This window comes from Euwallacea similis, chromosome 13 (assembly GCF_039881205.1).
Source record: "Euwallacea similis isolate ESF13 chromosome 13, ESF131.1, whole genome shotgun sequence".
Lineage (NCBI taxonomy): Eukaryota > Metazoa > Arthropoda > Insecta > Coleoptera > Curculionidae > Euwallacea > Euwallacea similis.
In genome coordinates, this window is record NC_089621.1 from 4,827,736 (window position 1) to 4,848,823 (window position 21,088).

The 21,088-nt window shown below is 34.2% G+C and overlaps 2 protein-coding genes across 3 annotated transcripts; one reads left to right on the forward strand and one right to left on the reverse strand.

The window, feature by feature from the left end:
• Positions 1-4,510: 4,510 nt before the first annotated feature.
• LOC136413219 (uncharacterized) lies at positions 4,511-6,999 on the forward strand. 2 transcript variants are annotated; one of them, XM_066396627.1, is made up of 5 exons: positions 4,511-4,705; positions 5,329-5,404; positions 5,575-5,799; positions 6,270-6,441; positions 6,793-6,999. In XM_066396627.1, the coding sequence occupies exons 1-5, from the start codon at positions 4,664-4,666 to the stop codon at positions 6,953-6,955; spliced, it is 678 nt and encodes a 225-aa protein (XP_066252724.1). In that variant the 5' UTR covers positions 4,511-4,663; the 3' UTR covers positions 6,956-6,999. The 2 variants fall into 2 exon arrangements, with proteins under 2 accessions (XP_066252724.1, XP_066252723.1); XM_066396626.1 differs by having other exon boundaries at positions 5,569-5,799; positions 6,793-6,993.
• Positions 7,000-9,663: 2,664 nt separating this feature from the next.
• LOC136413205 (uncharacterized) lies at positions 9,664-19,731 on the reverse strand. Its single transcript, XM_066396599.1, has 9 exons — positions 19,572-19,731; positions 15,875-16,026; positions 14,153-15,799; positions 13,445-14,086; positions 12,099-12,327; positions 11,786-12,041; positions 11,573-11,692; positions 10,385-11,288; positions 9,664-10,227 (listed from the first exon to the last, which is right to left on the reverse strand). Coding segments are annotated over exons 1-9 (3,957 nt in total). The 5' UTR covers positions 19,578-19,731; the 3' UTR covers positions 9,664-10,226.
• Between the last annotated feature and the right edge of the window lie 1,357 nt (positions 19,732-21,088).

The following is a 21,088-nucleotide window of genomic DNA, read 5'->3' on the forward strand; positions in this document are numbered from 1 at the left end:
ATGTAGGAAATCATATTCATATATGTATAATAGGAAGTTGATTCACAGTAACCATGCACCAAATAACGTCCGGTTGCAAAATTCTGGCAATCACAGGCCAGAATGACCAAAGCTCTAAGCAAAGAAAAATACATTTTCCATGGTTTTCCTGCAAAACTGAATTGACCTATGTTCTGATAACATTTCCCTAACTCACCTAATCTAATATAAACTAACGTAATACAATTTTCTGATAATCTGAAATAACTTGATTTTCTTACAGTTTCGCTAACCAAAACTAACTGGAAATTCTTTTTTTTCAGACTAACTGAAATAACTTAATTTTCGTCTAGAATTTTTCTAACTTTTACTAATCCATACTAAATCATTTCATGATATTCCACTAAACAAAATTAATACGATTTGATTCCTGCCTTCCCAGTTTGCAAGCTGACGTAAATTAATCTGGTTAATATTTTATGAATTTCTAGTAACTTGAACTCTTAGTAGACCTTTTCTGAGTGAGCATTTCATTATTTTTATTAGAGAAGCCATTCCGGCATCTTTCTAATTTTTAATGATTTACGTCTCTAAACTAACTTCAGCATTAGTAATTTTACATAATTCAAAGGCCCCATTGGAGTGTTCGCAGCTCCACATTCGAGGACGCATTTGCTATCACAAAAATATTCATAATGATTTTGTTTCTTAAATCGTTTTAATGGGAACTTATTACCATACAGAAAGAAAGAAAAAACTAACATTGAGATTTTCCTAAGACTGATAAATGTGCGTATCAGACCTCGTTAAGGTACAGACATAATAATTACTTGCAATTTCTTTCTATATTTTTTTAATTACACTGTTCTGCTTCTTTAAATCAACTAAAGCCGCAGAGTTTTGGAAATTCCTTAGGAAGCAATGAAATGAAAAGATAGGACTAGCAAATAATTGTTAACTAGGAAGTTCTAAAAATGAATATATGTATTTCTCAGCTTGAATGGAGATGTTTCATAAATAATTATCCCCCTCATTTATCTGCGTCTGATACGTCCCTGTGTTTTCACGCATTTTTTTTAGTTTCTAGGATTCTATTGAGAGCTTTTGAACCGAAATAAGAAACAAAAATCAAATAAATTGTTAATATTCTGCAACTTTTTTAGCTCTTCTGTCCGCTTCCTTGGGGATCCTCCAGCGACTAAAAAACATTTCAATAATGAGATAAATCGTGTTTTTGTTATCATGTAATTCTCTTTCCATGGGACATTTAAACCATGAATTGCCAAGCTATATTAATGACAGTCACTGTTCTCAAGGTACTGACCGATACGTCACCCTTGGTTAAATTATATTAGTTCGCCCATCTTTCTGCAAACTTTGATATTTTTAAAGGTTCCATTAATATGCCATTTAAAAAGCAATCTAATTATCTGCTTTATGGGTTTTCATATATCAAAATCTTTTGTCTGAGTGTTGTTTAACAAATTCTGTGGCTTAACCCTGCATATAAATTGAACGGAAATTTTCATGTTTACAGACGTATTTATATGCTAATGCCTTACTTTTTTCTGGAATCGTGCGTGATAATAATAATTTAATACTCACTGACAAATTAGGTATTTTTGAGAGACCATTGGAAAGCATAGTGACATCGGGAAAAATATTATTTTAAAAATGGATTAAGACATACCTAAATGAAAAACTAAGATAAAGAGATTGAAGTAATAAAAAAATCAATCTTGAAATCAAAAAGAAGGTATATAATGAGAAGAAAATTTGTTAAAATTAATTAATACATGAATGAAAATGAAGAAAAGTTGATAAATAATCATGAGACAGTGATAAACAAAAATTAACACAAATAGACGAAACGCTAATTAAAGCAAAATAATATTCCAACAAGAATAAAATTTTACAAATTAGTATGAAACTTGAACTTAAATTACGCAGAATAAAAATGAGAAAGAACGTTAAATAATGAAAAATAATAAGATTGTGAAGAAAAGTTATTGACATGGATAAAATTTAAACAACATGAAATAAAATGCGGTAAAGAAAATTAAAAAAAAGTATTATAATAAAATAAAAACTTAATGATGGGCCAATATTAACCATAGGAAATTCAATGGAAAACTAAAAACTACAATATAAAAAGTCATAAGAAATATATAAAATCATGAATAAAACTCCTCACGAGACAAGAGACATAAACACATCTCTAGAGATCCTAAGGAGGATTAATTCTACTTTGATGCAAATTTTCTTTGATTCATCTCTATTTGTAAGGACAATTGAATTATATGAAAACACTAATCATTAACTATCACAAATATTGAATATTCAACTAAATTTGCACTGTTGATTTCAGAAAGGGTATATTTTTTCACCTCAAAATTGAATTTCAATGTTTGAATTTGTCTTGCTATTACAATTGAATGAAACTTTTAATTAATTTTAGGGAATTTATTCGTCTTCGGTTATTTACCTATCTGGTCACACCTGAACAGCAATCAAACTAGATTTTTTCGGTCTGTTAAATTGCCAACCGATGTCGTCTGGGATGCCCTAATCGTGGTGCGGTACGACCACCTAAATGAACTTTTTTGGGATTTCTACATAGTGATTTTTTTCTGGCGTGTACTTCCCAGTAGAGACCGTCATCCTGTGAAATTTTTGCCTCTTGCATAATCAACTAAAACATGTGTCACCCAGTTGAAATAAACTGTAATTTCCAAATTTGGCTTGTAAATTACGACTTTTTACTACTAACTTTATTGCTTCACATTCATTACACCTACTTCTACGTAAATGATTAAAATTCCAATTTTAAAACCGTAGTATGGAAATTGTGGTGTTTATCAGGACTAATCTTAAAATAATCGCAAAGTGTAAATGCGGGTGGTGTGCAGACAAATGCATAATTAGTGTCTGTGATTATCATCGTGAGTTTCAAGCGACGAAATACCATCAATTTGTGAATTTATAGTGAGATTATCAATTGAATAAAAATGCGGCAGTGCGAACAATTACTCCTGTTTATATTCACAGTGAATTTCCTTTCTATCGCCGAAAAACTAAAAAACTTAAAATTTCTTCTTTATTAGTTTAGAACATGTTAGAACTGTACTCGATGCCCTTTCAACTCCAGTTGAAAGTTAGTTTTAATGATTTTGGCAGCAGCGATGGTAGAAATAGTTTGGAATAATTTTGTCGAGTCCTTACTGATCCGCTTGAATTGTTCAGAGCAAAACTTCGACAAAGACCAAGGCAAGGAAGGCCTTATAGAAAACTCTATGGAAGATTTCATGCAAAATCCTGCTGTCGAAGAAAGTGTTAAACAGTATTTAACGGAAAACCCTTAATTACACAAATGTTTTAATTCTGAGGAGTTTAAGGCAGATATGTACAGCATTCTGTTGTTAATAACTTATTTGCTTCATGCTTCTTTCTAGTCCCAGCCCCAAGATCCTCAACAATTCTGATATAATCGATGAGGGATGCAGGAGCAAGCGTAATCGCTCATCCCCAGAAACATTACCCAATATCCACGGTGTACGCAAATACATTCTGAGGATAGGAAATCTTACACAATCTGCTATTACCGAGGACTGTGATACTGAGTAATGCTCCACAGCAAGTTGTATTTATTTAGTATTACTATGAATCTAATTTCTTTAGGCGCAATATACACACGCGATGTTCCAAAGACAAAAGAGCAGGTTATAAAGATTCTACGTGTGAAAAGTATTTAAGAGAATTTCAATGCTAATCTTGAACTTACGTCCTGATATCAGTCATAATTCTATGATAAATGTCGAATTTGATATATTTCTTATTGCAAATGGTTGCGTGTGTATAGCTACACAAGATGAGTTAATTAAATAATTGTTCTTATCAAATATTTTTCAAAATACTGGAACTTAATTTTCGCTTAGGTCTCAGAAAATAAAATCCCATTTTTTCATAGAAAACACGCGATATTACGCGATTTTTTAATTTGCTGCTGATTGTGGTTAATTTGCCTATAGAATATACCAAGCTTTCATGGTAACAGTCAGTAATATCAGGATTAATGATTAAAAATTCCGTTGAAATGGCACTTCGGCACGATTGCCCTGTTTAGTATTAAATACTGTGAACCTGTCACCGCAACACGCTTTAGCCTAATACTCTTCCATGTAGTCGCGTCTATCGATTTGCGAATAATATGTCCCTCCCGAGGTATATTTCCAAAATTTTCCTCAATAATTGTCGTTTAGTAATGCTAAAACTCTACTTTTTGGTAATATAAAACCTCCTGCATATAATGCGATTTTGGGAATTAGCTATTCATTGAGGTCGATTTGCCTAGGCAGTCCCTATGCCTATCTCTTTTGGTTTTCAGGCAACATTAACATTGGAAAATATCATGTTCCTTAATCCCAGTCCGATCCTGTTTCTTATTGTTGATAAACTACATTAAATAAAAAATCAATTAATATATTCGTCGTACATTATGCCGGCCTCAGGCTCTCACCAAACAAAAACCCAACTTGTTCTAATCAAGCAATTGCGGTCCCAGCAGTTTCAGAACTACCTTAGATCGTGTAGTACCAGTGGTACTGTATTTTCTTACCGGCAAATACCAAATTGTTTTTGGGTTTAAAACGGGGTGGACAGCCTGGAAGTGGGTCATTATCAAAAAATGAAAATTTGTCACAGTGTGTTCTTAGTATTGATTTCAACTGTAAGTAGACAAATTCCACGTTATATTTGTATTTGTATTACATCGCGCCAACATGACCAGTGAAACGGACAGGACTAAAGATAATATTTTTTGTAATTGAAAATAAAAGAAATTCATGAAATTTTGTTAGAAATAGATTTATTTGAAAAACTTCTTCGAAGGTCAAAGAATGGTACTCATAAACCAGTTTGTATAGCAATAATTTATAAAAAGTCCATTGTTTGTTTCAGAGAATATACGCTGTCTGAGTTTTTAGTCCTGTTCATTGAAACATCATAATGTCTAAAAATTGCCACTTTAAATGTATATTTCTCAGCTTCGACAATTATTCTCGTTGGTCTGCATATAGTTTGCTAAGGTAAATCATTCTTTTCCCAATGAGGCAATGCAATTAATATGCCGCAATATGCAGTCAACGGCATAGAATAGAATATGTGAGAGTAATTCCTCAAGGAAAAGAAACTTAAGAAAGTTTTCCAAATTATTTAATATTCGAATCAGAGGTTTCAAGTGTGACTCATACATAAAACGGAAAACAATAAATAATTTGAGGCTTGCCTGAACATTTTTGTAGATGTATTATAATCATGGTGAAATTTAATTAATGTATTTTTATATTTTAGTGTTTCTCATATTCAACAACCATCATGGAAAATATGTATTCCTACAGTAATGGACCGTTAGGTCAGGAAACCTATGGTAAGGATTAATTACATATTGGGTGCATCAGTTACTTTTCTGTAAACATCTTCAAAATTATGGGAAATGCTTTCTGTTCATTTCAGATCTGGAAGATTCCCTCCTTTCACTTTTCTTCTCACTTTCTTCCTGATTTAATCCTATTTAGTATAAGTGGCCCCAAGTTTTAGGAGGTAATTACCCATACCACGAACCTTTTAAAGAGCGGCAGCAGCATGATAATATGAGGCACTGGGATGGACGCAACAACCAAGCATCCATTATCCTTGATTCTCAACCAGTATACTTAACTTCAAGTGAATCTATGAAAGATTATCCTTTTGGGGCAATCCAAAGGTTTTTGATGGATAATCCTCGCCTAAAAGACTATTTTAAAGCGAAAAGATCTCATATAGGTAAGACATTGTGTTATAAAGGTTAAATTGAATCATTATTTAAAAAACAATTAGCTTTATAGGATTGTCCCTCATTAGGCATTTACAACTTGACCTTATGTAAAAATGTATAACTTCAGAAAAAGTTACCTACGCCACTGGAATTTTACGTGGCATATAACTAGAGTAGTTACTGAAGAATTTAAAAAAATTATTTCATGACCTCTCAGTGGCGCTATCAAATTTTTGTATCCATAATTATCAAAAATAGAATTATACTTCATTTGCAACTTTTTTTTTTTGGTTGATTCACCTTGTTATTTGGGTTATTATTTAGGAAAATGGAATAGCTTGATATACAAGAAAAAGACATCAACTTCGTAAAAATACTCTAAAAGGCACGGAAAATCCATCCGTTGTATACTTCTGAAAATATTGCTAAAAGGATCTTACTTCCTGCCCTGCTTCTCTACTAGTAATAGGTTTTTTAGGTATAAGGAATGGATTACCCGAAGAGGAAGAAGAGGGACAAACCATGTGCACAATCAGGGAATCTAAAGTCATATACCCTCAATTATTGCAGAATGTTGGCAATTTCTGGAGAATTGTTATCAATATTGAAGGCGAATATGAACAAGGAGTGGAAGTTAAAACATGTTACAGGTATGAATTTTGTGTACTTATTCAAATTACTAAATTGATGAATATTTAATAGAAAGAATAAAAGTTTAAAGAAGGGGAGGAGATTCTGATCGATTTATTATCATTAGTGGGTGAAAATTAGATATTTATATCAATTTTTAGGTTCCTATAATAATTACCACTATCTATTTTTATTTAACTCTTAACGTTAGCAATATGGGGGAATTTCGAATTCCAAAATAATTTATAGAGTTATTGACTTATCAAGAAACTAAGGTGGTTTGTTAAGGGAGATAATATCATATAGTATATTTATTGAGATTGATTTATTTTATAATTCCCCTCATTAAGACAGCGAAATTTTATTTGTAGAAAAGGAGCAGAATGTGATAACTTGAAATCCCTACCATTTGGATACACCAGCTTTTGTTCTCAGCAGTACATCACCAAAGAACTTATGGTATTCAATTACAGTAAAGCTTTTGATTTATTTAAGTTTCCATCATGCTGCTTATGCAAACTAAAAGGGCCATAAAATTATATTATATATAAATATATAAATGAGACAAATATATATAAATATGTAAAACCAAAAAAAAAAAAAGATATTATTTTAGCACACGGTTCCTGCTAAGATCTTTGGCAATGCAGAAAAAATGCCACGCAAAATTAAAGGTCAAACGCAAAGCAGAAATAGATAATTAAATAAATAAGTTTATATTCACCATCATGTCAAGAACTCTACAACTCCTAAGGTTTTTATACATATTTTTAGATGGTTCGGTTAATATATCTTCAGAACAAATCAAGTTCTATATGTATCACTTATCTCTCTCTTTAAATTATAGAACAAAGCTTAGTAGTTAAGTCTTTAATTTCCATTTAAAATAATTTATTATTGAAATAGAGAAGCTAGACGATATTCAATTTAGTTCCAACCTCAAGTAAACATCTGTAAAATGATAACTTATTGCTGAATATTGAAGTTTTGTCCATTAAATTCTCATTACGTGAAATTTTATCTTTTTCATGGAACTTTACCAAACTTAAAATCAAATAAATTCATTACAGCTATGCACTATAACATTAGATACAGTTTTAGAGGAAAAACAACAGAATCAAATTTTGCCAGAAAAATACAAAAATCACTATCTTGTTTTGGAAATTAGTTACGCCACTGATTTGTTTATAGTTGAATTTTAGTTTCAGTATTTATAAATATATCAAAAGGGAAAAGATCTGTAATATTTTTAATATAATATGGGACGATACTTGCTGAGTCATATATAAATTACTTTATTGGAGTGACTCATTCGATTTAGATGTCCTGAGAATAAGAATAATTTTTCACTGTGATAAAGCAGGTTTCCCTTTGAAAATTTGTATTTCAAATAAGAAAACGCATCTGAGTAATGTGAGCCGATCAAATGGAATATGCACCAGTGGCTACTCTGTTTAGATTTTATCAACGACCAAAAACTATTGCAAATTTTTTTCTCTATATGGAAGTTATACAGGTCTAATTTAATTAGTAAATTTTAAGAGGCCAATTATTTGGGAAATAATGTACATAATGAATAACAAAAAATATATACTGCAGTGGTGTGCCTCCTTCGGTTCATATGACATAAGTGTCCAAATGATTCAGTGATTATTTTGATTTGAGGCAGCTTTCAATTTTTAAACGTGGGCCCCAAATTGGATGTTTTTCAATATACGTAATAATATAGGGCCGTGTGCATGTATTGCGCTAATAAAAAAAGCTCCAGCGAAGAATGCAACAAAAAAAGGTCTGGCAGATCTCCCAAGAAATGGTGTTTTTGTTTTGATATTTGCTTCAGGACCGCTGTGTTGACGTCAATAAAAAAAAAGGGAAAATACGAGACAATTTAAAACGTGTATTTAATATACAGGGTGATTCGCGTAACTGTTTCATTAGAAACTTTTGTACTTGTAACAAATCTAAATTTTTCATATTTGAGAGTTAAACTAATATAGATACACTCTACTTTTTTTAAATATTTTGAAGGTCATATCACTTCCGGTATAACCGGAAGATTTTCATCAAATCACAAGATTCTATTTTGCTATTTACATCTCACTCTGTAGGTTCTTTTGAAAACGTCTGAAAGTATGCATTTTCCAGAACACTAATCAAAGTATTGAACATATAGTTGACAGTCGACCAACGATCTATAAGACCACGGGAAGTAGAGTCTAGAATGCTCTAGAAGGTAAATGAGCCTCTCTGCATTATAGATCTAAATGTTTTCCCAGCATCACCAGATAATACCAAATTTGCACACATAATCTGACATAAAAAATTTGACATAGATAATCAAATATTTCAGCCCCATTCACCCTTATCTTCTCCACATGCATCCCTAAGGCCACAAAGATACGATTTAAAGAAGACTCGACCAAATCATAAAATTTCAGTTTGAGGTACTGCATCATCAAAAGGAACGTTAGTGGTCAGCCACGATAGTATCTACATACCAGTCAACATTCAACGAGGCCTCGAAAACAGTGCAAATGGCCTGCAAGCGTGCAGTACAAATGTAAAATTCATGATTTGCAAACCTCATTTCAATGCATTATTTAAAATACTCCTCCAGATTATTAATGTCCACTATGTTAGCCGGAAACACTACGTTTTACATTATTTAGGTTCTGGAAGAGCTTATTCAAAGAGACACGAAAACACCTTAGATAGTACCTTAGACATCCTATGAGTGTCATGAGGTATATGAGATAATAATTATCAGCTTTGCTAATAGTTATTATCCCAAAACATAGTTTCCAACTATTTTAATTACATTCCATTATAAATAAAGTAATAACAACAATCTTCTTGTAAAAAAATTTTTTTTTGGGTTATAATTAAACAGACAAATGAAACATAAGAAAAAATCTGTCTTGAGACTAAAAAGTCTCATACGATCAGGGAATCCGATATAGGATAGATAAGTGATATGATCGATCCGACTTCAAGAATCAATCTTGTACTATACAGTGTTTTTTTTTCTTGGTAGTTTATGAATAAAGGTTTGCCTTACCGTTAACTCGGTGAATAATATTACCCTTTCAGCCTTTGAATGCTTTTTTGCTCTTTGTCAGCAGGCAAGAATTTATTTGAATTTTAGCGGTTCATTTGGTAAATGGGTAGTGAAAGGTATAGGATGAAATGCAAGACATTGACCATACAACTCGACCCGTAGGTACAGAGAAAAGCACTATAAAAAATAGACAAATTCGTTAACTATACATATATTCAGAGAAATCAATGTGCAGGAAGGGCTAAAGTTCTCCTGAATAAACCTTGAGCCGTTCGTTGAACTTTCAAAATATTTTAATCATGAAAGCTCATCAGAAAAATGAGTTTATCGGGAATTTAGGGGCACTTTAGATCCATACTGCATTTGATAATAAATAAGTTCCAAGTCTTTCAAGTGATTAACTACCATTAGAAAACTGACCTAAGTTAACATCACCCATATTCATTAAAATTTATTGCTCAAAACATCAATTAACACAATTTGCGCGGAAAACAATCCACTTCTATGACTTGATAAATCTCTAGCTAATCATGATACAATTTATTGCTACAATGGCTAATAAATATTCGTTTGTGCAAACTAAACTGAATTAATGATATCTAATTCTAATGACTAAAACTCGCACCTTTATCGTACTAATTAAAAAAAATTATATACAAAAATCAACACAACAAAAATTGAGCTTCAACTTAGTCGAATGAAGTTCCCTCGTAGGACTGAAGATGTGGCTGGTCGTGAAGATGAGGACCTGAAGATAAATCCATTTATTCAAACTTCTTCAAAAACAAATTATTATCAAAAATGAACATTTAGAAAAAATCCATACATAAAGCCATAAAAATAAACATGTTAGTAAAGGTAAAAGTCTATGTTAGTCACGTCTAAGTCCAATTTAAATTACTCACTAAGTCAGTCTGTGAACCCCATGCGGAGTTATTTCATAAGAAACCGATTTGACCACATTAAAATCCGGCCTCATTATCTGCTTCTGCTCATTTTGCAGCCTCAGCATCCTTAGTTTCTGAGCCAAATAAGCCTTAGAGCTCATAGCCTTGTAAGTAGGTGAGGGTGAAGGGGATTTGTAGTAGGGGAAGCTCTCGATAAACTTTACATATTTCTCCTTACTTTGCAACTCTTTGGAGGCTTCTTGTAATGAAGAAAAGGAGCTTGAAGTGTCTTCAGGGAGGAAGTTGTTTATATGGTTCCTTTCGGTGGTAGATGAATCAGTAGTCTTTTTGAATCTTGAATATTGAGGAGGAGATAAGCTAGGGGACGGTTCCAAGAAGTTTCCTTGATAATCAGTACTTAAGGGGGGCCCAAGAGTATATCTTTTAGGGGTATTCAAGGCCTGCAAACTCTCGGGAGCATCATTAGGGACATGCACTTCAGAAGTGGCTAAAGTAGACGACTCCCCCACCCCATCCAATATCTCCCCTTGAGTGAGCTTTACTTTCTGCTCATTGACGTCAGAAGCCGCTAACCCAATGTGGTCCTCAAAGGGCACATCATAAGTTGTCGAAGCAGGAACTGGGGGTTTAAAATCATCAAAGTGATGGCGTGGTTCTTCATAGTGTACTACGTCTTGAGCTTTGTAAAGGTTTATGTCTGCGTCGGTAAAGGGAGTAGGCTCTGATGGGTTCAAGGAGGTTGAGGCTGTGAAAAATTTGCCCACGACTGTGGAGAAAGTAGGTCCTGCAGGACCTATAGGCTTGAAGGATGGGATAAAGTGGGAATGAGCGGTGCGATACTTGTCATGGGTGGGTATTCTTCGTAAGATCAGTATGCCCGCTGGGTTTCCGTGGGGTTTCACTTGAAATAATTAAATATTATAAATTAATTTCTTTGTAAATATTTAATCTAAAAAGTGACTTTTTTAATAAGCACCGGATAAGGGTAAATAAATAATTCACACTCGACATCAACAAAGCATGGGAAGTGGTGTCACCTATTTATTATCTTTCAGTATGTACTGAAACGTGCCGAAAAGTTGCTCGTTTATTTAAACATCCAAACTTGATTATTATTCCTCTGACTATTACCTAGTCATAGATATATTCGGAATCATCTCAGGAAAGTCATAAAATTTTACTTACCAATATGGTCTACGTGTTCGCTCTCATAATGACTTTCATAACCATGCCCTGAAGATGAAGGAGCATCATATGTCACAGGAGACCCACTTGGAGCTATATAATTTGGATGAGTCTCGTAACCTGAAACAAAAATAAATTATTAAAATATGCGTAAAAATAATAAACTTTAACTGAATTTCTCTATAACCATCAAATGATTAATGTGGTCTTTACCCGCCGAATATGCGTGATGCTCAGTATCGGGATGCACTAAAATCGCACTTCCAATTATATTTTTGCCTAGCTTGGTGACTTTGTCTCCACTGAAAGCTAGTAATTTTCCACCCCCTGCAGCCACATAACCACTGCCCTTGATGAGCTGCCCTTTGATGGCCAAAACTCCTCCTTTGATTGCTTTGACTGCTTGAAGAAGGGTATTGAACACTGATTTCTTTAGGTCCCACACATCTATGCCTTTATGATCACTCACCTGAAATATTTATACTTGCAAAATCTAAGTAGGAAATATGTAAGTGTGAATAGGTACCTCATGAGGAGGTGATTCGTATGAGTGAGAGTGGTAGGTTTTGGAATCCCCTCCAAAACTACCTTTGCTGAAACCTGCAGAAGCTCCTGCTAAAGCTCCTGCAGATCCTTTGGCAACTTGAGTTATTTTCTGTTTCAAGCCGGATATCACTGCGGTTTTTAATTGATTGAGGACGTCAGAAGAGCTAGAGCCTGAGCCTGTTGGCCAAGCTGACTCTGAGCGTTTTGGCCTGCAAATACATGAAATTTACATTATCACAATTTGTGTATATTAGTTGATTGTATGTTATAGCAAAAGAAGCATTTGGAGATTGAAGCCAGTAAGGATTAGTCTATGATGTCTCGTTTATGCAGAGGCAGTTTGTTATAGTAAAATAGTGTTGATAACATGCCTTTCATATGTCCAAATTATGTATGTAGACATGCGGTTTGTATTTGTTTCTGAGGAGATTTTACTTGCATTGGTCAAAAGAGTTACTGCTAATCTAGAGATTTTGTTCTGTAATAGGTGTAATGAATATAATGAAGTCTGTAATAATTATTTTTTTGGATTAAATTATACGTTGACCAACGCAAATTATTAATCTCGAATATGGTAGATAAGCTCTCGATTTAATCTGAACAGGTCACTACGTGCTAGAATACTTCCAAAAATATAAAATTCCGGCCAAATTGAATGATTCGAGTGAATGTTAGTCTATAATTAAATAAATAAAGCTATTTTTGAAAATTAGAAGTCTTGGTGGGGAAAAATTAAAAATGGCAAATTTCCCTGATATTTTTGCAGGGAAAGGTCAAAAATTGCAATTTTCCGAAAATTAAGGATTTTGAAGTTTGAAAACCCTTAAACGAAAGTTCTCTTGATTGCATTTGAGCAAAAATTTAACTCAGAAAGCATCAACTCAAACTTATCATGTGTATTTCATCAAATATCAGAACCGATTCGAATTGGAAATTGTATAGTGATCTTCTATGTAATATCTATAAAATGTCGAGAATAATTCACTTTTGAGCTCAAATTGCGGTTCATTAAAAGATGCTTGTTGAATAAAAAAATCCCAGTGAGTCTGAAAAATAAATGGTCACATGACATTGCTTTATAACTATACTAAAACATCCAAACAACTCATGGGACCAATTATCTTTCCACTCGATTCAATCTCAAAAAAGTCGATAGCAAAAAACGCATTTCATCAAAGGGGTGTCATTAGTTATTGAGTCGGCAATGTCAAGTGAGTCCATTTACATTTTCAGTCACAGTTCCAGTCCATGAAACCAACAGTTAGAATCCAACTTGCCATGAAGCTTAGTAAGGCATGATGCAGCGAAAGAACATTAAATTCATACAAATCTGCGACTACATCTACTTTTTCATTATCGGCAGCCTCTGAGGACCAATGTTGGAATGCGCTACGTTTTTTCCTCGTTGATGAAGCATCTGCTGAAGATTCAGCCAGGTTGGAAATTTGGTTTTCAATTCCTTCAACCAGTCCTGTTTTCAGTTGATGAACTGCTTGTGAAGCTGACGAAACCGCTCCTACAGCATTCCTACTAGCATTAACAGCCACACCAACTGCATTTGAAATCACAGCAGATTTCAATTGAATTATATTTTTTGCACCATTTCTTGAAGCATTTGCAATCGAATTTGCGGAGCTTCGACTCAGATTGCTGAGTTGAGAAAAGGCTGAAGATTTCAATTGATGGATTGATCCAGAAGCTCCTATAGCCAATGAAGAAGAACTTTTGTAAGCTAAAGATGCTGAAGTTCTAGACGTTTTCCCCACGGCATTTGAAATTTTGGACAATACTGCAGTTTTCAATTGATTAATTCCTCCAGCGGCACCTGATGATGCATTAGAAATTTGAGATAATACAGTAGTGCTCAATCGATTAATTCCCCCTACGGCGAATGATGATGCTCCTGTAGCTAACGATATAGATCCTCGAGAAGCTTGTCCTATAGCATTAGAAGCTTGAGATAATGCTGTTGTTTTTAAATGATGAATTCCTCCTGCAGAGCTTGATGATGCTCCTGTAGCTAATGATACAAATCCTCTAGAAGCCTGGCCAGCCGCATTAGAAACTTGAGACAATAATGCAGTTTTCAATCGATGAATTCCTCCTGCAGCTCCTGATGATGCTCCTGTAGCTAATGATACAGATCCTCTGGAAGCCTGCCCAACCGCATTAGAAACTTGAGATAATACTGCAGTTTTCAGTTGATTAATTCCTTCTGTAGCGCCTGATGATGCTCGTGTAGCTAATGATCCAGATCCTCTGGAAGCCTGCCCAGCCGCATTAGAAATTTGAGATAATATTGCTGTTTTCAATTTATTAATTCCTCCTGCAGTGCCTGATGATGCTCCTGTAGCTAACGACACAGATCCTCTTGAAGCCTGTCCAATACCATTACTTATCAGCCTAAATAAAGCGCTCTTTAATTGTTGAACACCCTGAGAAGATCCTGAAACGATCCCATTTGAGGCATGTTGGAATGACGAAGCTGACCCTTGGGCTGTCCTCGATATTCCACTCAAAAGTTGTGATTTGATTTTATTCGCAGCCCCATTTGCTCCATTTGAGGCTCCTGAAGCCAGTGACACTGACCCCCTCACTGCTTGACCAATGTTGTTGGTAATCATCGAAACCAGTTGACTTTGAGTCGGTCCTGGGCTTTGCAAAATAGAGGATGAAGCTTTTCCTGCATTAGAAGATTTGCTACTAGCCAACTGAGTTATTTGATTTCTTAGTCCAGATAAAATGGCCAATTTCAGCTGTTTAAGGGCACTTGATGAGTCTTGAATAGCACTTCCTGTACTTCTAGCCGCTTGCCCACTAGCCCCTGCAGAGGCACTTATAATGTTCCCCAATTTCTTCTGAGCATCTTGTAATATTTTAGATTTGACTTGATTGACTAAATTTAAAGACTCGTTGATAACCCCCCTGGTTATTTGCCCTAAACCTGCAGATGCAGATCCCACAGCAGCAGTTATTGCCCCTGTAAAGCCACTTGCAGCCTGCCCTAATTTCTGCCTAGTTCCTGCAACAATGGCAGTCTTCAAGTGATTAGCCACATCAGCTCCTCCAACTATAATATCTTTAGAAACTTGATTCACTTTTGTTTGAAGTCCTGAAGAAGCCTGTCCTGCAATATTTGCTGTCCCTTGAGCTATCTGCCCTATTTGGTTGGTAAGTGATTGTTTTAGGTGGTTGACTAGGTTTGAAGAATGCCCAATAATCCCTATTACACCCTTAGCAATGTTACCAGCTCCTGCTGAAGCACTAGAGGCGACTCCTCCAGAGGATTGGGCTATCTGCTTCAAATTGTTGGTTAGAGCATTTAAAGCCGCAGACTTCAACTGAGTTACTCCCTTGGCTGAGCCAGATATTGCACTGGATCCTGCGTTTCCTAAGTTAGTTGAAGCAGCCCCCACAGCTCCCACAGAAGCCCGGACGATTTGCCCCAATTTCTTTTGGCCATCTCTCAACAATGCTGACTTAAGTTGATAAAGACCTCCTGCAGATCCTGCTATTGATGACAGCCCCCCTGTTGATGCCGAAAACGCGTTTTTCACCAACGAGCCTGCAGCCCCTCTTGCGATTTCGATTATTTTTCTTTTAGTACCAGACACTATGGAGGTTTTTATACGAATTACTGCTCCTGCGGAGCCTAGTATTGGTTCTACGGTTCGTTTTGGCCTGGAAATTTTTTAGTTTGAAACATTCACCACGTGAATTTTAAGCAAATAAAAATATACGGTAACCAATTCTCACCGATGGAAGTATTTGTCCCAGTACTCGATTTCTTTCACGTCTCCTTCGGCTAAATCCTCAGGGCTGAGGGGATAGAACGGGGCTCCCACTGGAGAGGCGTGAGCTCTTTGAGTAGAGATTATGGCACATGTGCAGACAAGTATAATAGGAATCTGAAACAGTCATTACGGAGCACAAGCTTAATGGTGGATTTAGAGGTACTCCAGTGAAGCCTCGGTGCACAGTACAGAGAGTAAAAGTAAAAAAATACATTGCATTACGGCATTAGTGTATTCTAATTTTTTAAGATCCTTAAAACTCTTTTAAGAGCGTTAAAATTTATTCTCCTGTTTATTCTTCTTTTAGTCCAGTTGCTCTCTAAATTTGATGAACAAAATTTGAGGGTTTCTTGGACAGGTCCATATTGAAGTTTCTTAAATGGGGCCTGCTATACAGGGTGTTTACATTCGTTTACTTTAAAGCGTGCAACTACTTTTACTGTTCTTAAATGAAAGATATTCATATTATAGAAATCTACACCACTGAGGAAACATTTCCTAAAAATGATTAGCGTATCACAGGATTACCTGGTTCTTAGTTGAAAATTTGTATCTAACTGTATTGCCAAGACACCCTGTTTCTTGTCGATTAAAAATGCATATTTTTCAAATTATCGCCTACTTGAGCTTATTCTTTGGATAAATCGGGATTTGCGAAAAGCCCGTTTACCTCCAGTGCTTTCCTCGCTTTAACCAAGAGGTGTAATCATTTACTTAACAGTAAAAAAAATAATGATGTATTGAAGAATCATTGCAATTTGTATTCAACATACGTAAAACTAATATCGCATAATTCGAAGTTAGGCCTATTAAAATTTACATTATTGGGCGAGTTGTAGCATTTGTCGGGTGTACGGCACTAGCGACTTTCTCCGCTATAAACGACTATCGACCGTGAACTTAGTAATGAATAATGACTGTAGTTCCAACAGAGTCAATGGAAAGAGGGCTGGAAATATTACTTTCGATTAGTAATAACGTCATCAGATCCACATCGCATGTAATAGCGATTTTAACTTGGCTTTTGTTAATGCTTAGGGCCATTGCGGTGTCCGCAGACAGAGAAGGAATGATATAGTTCTGTGGTAACTTAAAAAAATTTGGATTTGAAAGAAAATTTTCCTTACTAAAACAATGCAAACAATATGCACATATTCCGGATCCGTGCTCTCAGACATGCGCATTTTGAATGCTTTCATCTACTGTTGAAATAATAATCATATGAAAAGAGTTTCCCTAAGTCAAATGAGGAAGGAATTAGGAATGAACTAATCAAATTACCATATTTATTTACGTATGCTAATTGGTAATTATTTTCAAGTAAATTCCAGGTGAAATCTAGATTAATTATACTGCCATCCTCTATACTTTGTAAAATTTCTTACGTAATAATGTTAATATTTTGACAAAATCACGTATCATTCCTCGGCAATGTATTGTGAGTTGATCTACATAGAAACGTTGTTCTGCTTAGCCACAATGAGCCTCCAAAGAATTTAACATGTCAATTAGTTACGTAAACGTGATCAACATCTTCCGTTACATTACTCTAATACATGTTGACTAAATGGTAGCACGCTTTCAGCTAAAAGTGCAAAATTAGGTAACTTGGTTACTTATGTCACTGGTTCAATGATAAATTGCAATTAGTTTTGATACGAGGCCAGTTTTCCTTGTAAGACTGGTAATTTTATTACTTCCTCGACTTTATGTGATAAGCATAAGTTCAACTCAAAATTTTCCCAAATTTTGCAGTAAAGAACAACAGTTTATTTAAATAAACTTGAAGAAGGAATTATTCAAATTGATATCGCAATCCTCGTGAAAGTGACTAAGTTGTGAAATACATCTCCAAAATTGTACTGGTACCAAATGAAAGATCAAAACATCTTTTACCACATTGATGGGGCGATAAATGAGTCTAGTGGACTTTAATATATGTGTAATGAGTTACGTAACAGTTCGTAAATTTATTAAAGATGGAAACAATAATTATCAAGTGATTGCTTCTTTCACGGAGATAGGGAAAGACTTGCATTAATTAACGTTTCGTTTGAAGAAAGAAAGTTCATTATGGGAAAGACGACAATTAGCGTTATAACATTTTTATCTGCATCAAAGTAGTATCAGTTGGTTAAGTAGTGAGTCTATGAAAATATTTTACGATGGATAAAGATCGGACTGATCCATAAAATGAGGTTTATTAGATATCTACGTTCTTGGTTTGTGATTGTGGTGACTGGTGATCTATATGACATGTATGCTCTTAGAGCAGAATTTTATGCAAACGATAATTAATCTTATAAAACTTTATATAACGAAAAAGTAATTTATTTTTTTACTGTCCTAAATACATTATGGCTAGAAAACCAAAGACGCGAATATGAATTTGTTATATTTTTACTTCTGTATAGACTATAACAGAGTCCCGAAAAAAATCAGAGGTGTTGTTAGAAAGATTCTAATAATCGAGAGCAAAAGAATTACTTTTTTTTGTCTTCTAAGTATATACCCATAGATGCGCCCATGAATTTTAAGGGATTAAATGATTAACGTCTCCTCTGAAAACACCAAGACTGATTTCGAATAATCATTAAAGTTTAATGAAGGATTAAAATATTTTTTTACGTACACTTGAATAATTTCATATTGAAAAAAAAAAAAAGATTGTTCTCCAATATGCGCAAAATATGAGGTCAGTGAGGATATAGATTTTTTAAGGGTTTTTTTCAAAAGAAATTCAAGAGGAACAAAGAAATAAAATCAAACCAATTATTAGTTTTCTGTTTTTCTGTCAGAAGACATTTTCAGGAAATAGCACATCGACAAAGAATAACTTGCCTACAGACAACTGACTACAGCTCTCCAGTCCACAATCAATATAATAAATCAAATTATTAAAGTTGTATCACCGAACCGGCAGGGTATTTTTAGGAACGAATAAGGTCTTAGAGGTTGTTTTATACCTATAACTAACATGATGTCTTAAAGAGGCCTCAAGGGTTAAGAAGAAATTTTCCCTGTTTCAAGAAGAGTTTTTTCATGACATTGTTGTATTCCTGGCCCTTTAATTATCATTACAGTGAAAATCATCGATCAAATTTGCTAGAAAAAGTTTCAATAAAAAATAAATTGCACGTCTCGTGTTGCTTCTGAGATGGTACGACCTTCGGTTTTGCGTCTTCGCAGATGGTACTTCCCAACCAATACCGAGAGGACTTTTACCGATATTCGGTGAAAGTAAATACGAATATTTGTTGCGTCATAATTAAGATTGCACAACTGGAATGGCTCCAAATAATCGGAAAATGAGCCCTTGGGCCCACGCGATATACCGAAATTCATAAAATGAGTTAATAGAAGTAAACAAAGATGATTTAGAGGCTATTTTTCACGTTTACTGGAAAATAAGTTAAGTGCTCTCACATAGGAAAAATATTTCAGGTACTTTACGGCTTTTTGATATCCTGATATTTAGTGGGTAATTACTAGAATTGCCTAAAAATATCTTTAAAAAATTACTTCAGAACGTCCATTAGGTTGAGAGGCCAATTTTAGTACTTTACGAAATATTTCTTACAAACAAACAAATTTTGGAGGTTTCACTATCCATTAAATATCTATAAAACAGAAAATTTCCTTACAGAAAAAGCTCTTACCTTCATCTTTTTATATCACATTCAGGTACACACTTTAATTCGCAATATTACTTTCTTCTTTCTTCGGAAGAAACTTGAACGTTCACCTTCGTCGGTACGACCGCATCGACGAAGTTCTGCACTTCTTCACTCTCACTGAAGAACCGGCGCGCGGTCTCGATCGACCTACTTTTATATTTATATGCATTAGATTAATTTTATCATACACATATACATGGTACCCCACCATTTTCAAGAAGTGCCACAACCGAAAATTTCACTTTTTCGTTAAAGTGCCGGAAATGCTGTTTATGCATTGGGTTTGAGAAACTTCGATATGAAGGGTATTGTTAAGTTAAAAAGTTGAAAGGTTTAGTTCCTAGTTTATGTCTGCCTTTAAGTATGATGATGGTGTCATAGAGTTTTCCTTTTTTTCTTCAGAATTTTAAGTTCAAATGTCAAGTTGAAAGTCAGAATAAGAAATATCAAAGAAGCCATAAATAAAGAAGGTTCAACTTAGTGTGTGCCTTTCTCTGTTACGAAGAGAGTGGACAAGTTGAGTTTCCATTATGATTCTTACGTATAAAATCAAAATTGGTCCAGGTGCAAGTCATTTGGACTGGATTTTTGACTTTTGGCATAATACCTCAAATCAAATAATTATAGAATTAATGTTTTCAAATAATTAGTGCATAATAAACAGTGGCACGATATTAACTGAAACCTATAATAGATATATTAAAACCGACATAAATATAACTCCATTTGGAGTCATGTGACGCTACTGATTTTGTGTAATTACTGACATACAAAATGTTATGTTAACCTTACAGATATTTTCAAGGTTCTACTTCATGATTCCTTCAGTTTTTGAGATATTATGTTGGAATTTCCTATACAAATTGCTCTTTGCAGTTTTATACGATTACAATCTATAAACTGTTATAAAAATGTTCAGGGTGTCTTAAATATGCTGATTTCACTGATCCCTTCAATTTATTTTTTAAAGATATTGAACAAATCGTTCAAAATATCTAATAACATATATTATATTATAGCATAGATTGTTCCATGACCACGATTATATTGTAGTTATGCCATATGATGCGGAAAAAACGAACTACACTAATGAATTTTGGAGTCAAAATTCTATCAGAATCCGTTTTAGTTTTTCGATATTTTATTTGATAATCTAAATATAAAACAAGTTCCAAAATGCAGAGTTTTTTCAAACATCCTGTATCTACCAGATAAAAATGATGACGTCTTTTCTGACCGTGTTAACTTTCGGCTTCAAAAAAATTCAAACACAGGTACGCGAGAATCGTTTGTTTCTAACTTTAATAATAATTGAAACACCCCGTAAAACCATAGAATTTTAGATTCTTGTACAGGGTGGTACTCTTCCAATGGTCAGTCAGAGATAAGCATGGGCGTACCACTCAGGAAACTGAATATAAAAGCCAAGTATAATTTATTTTTGAATCAACCTACTCCAATGGGGTTTAAGCGTTTTGAGGAGTTTTTGTTCTTTAAAT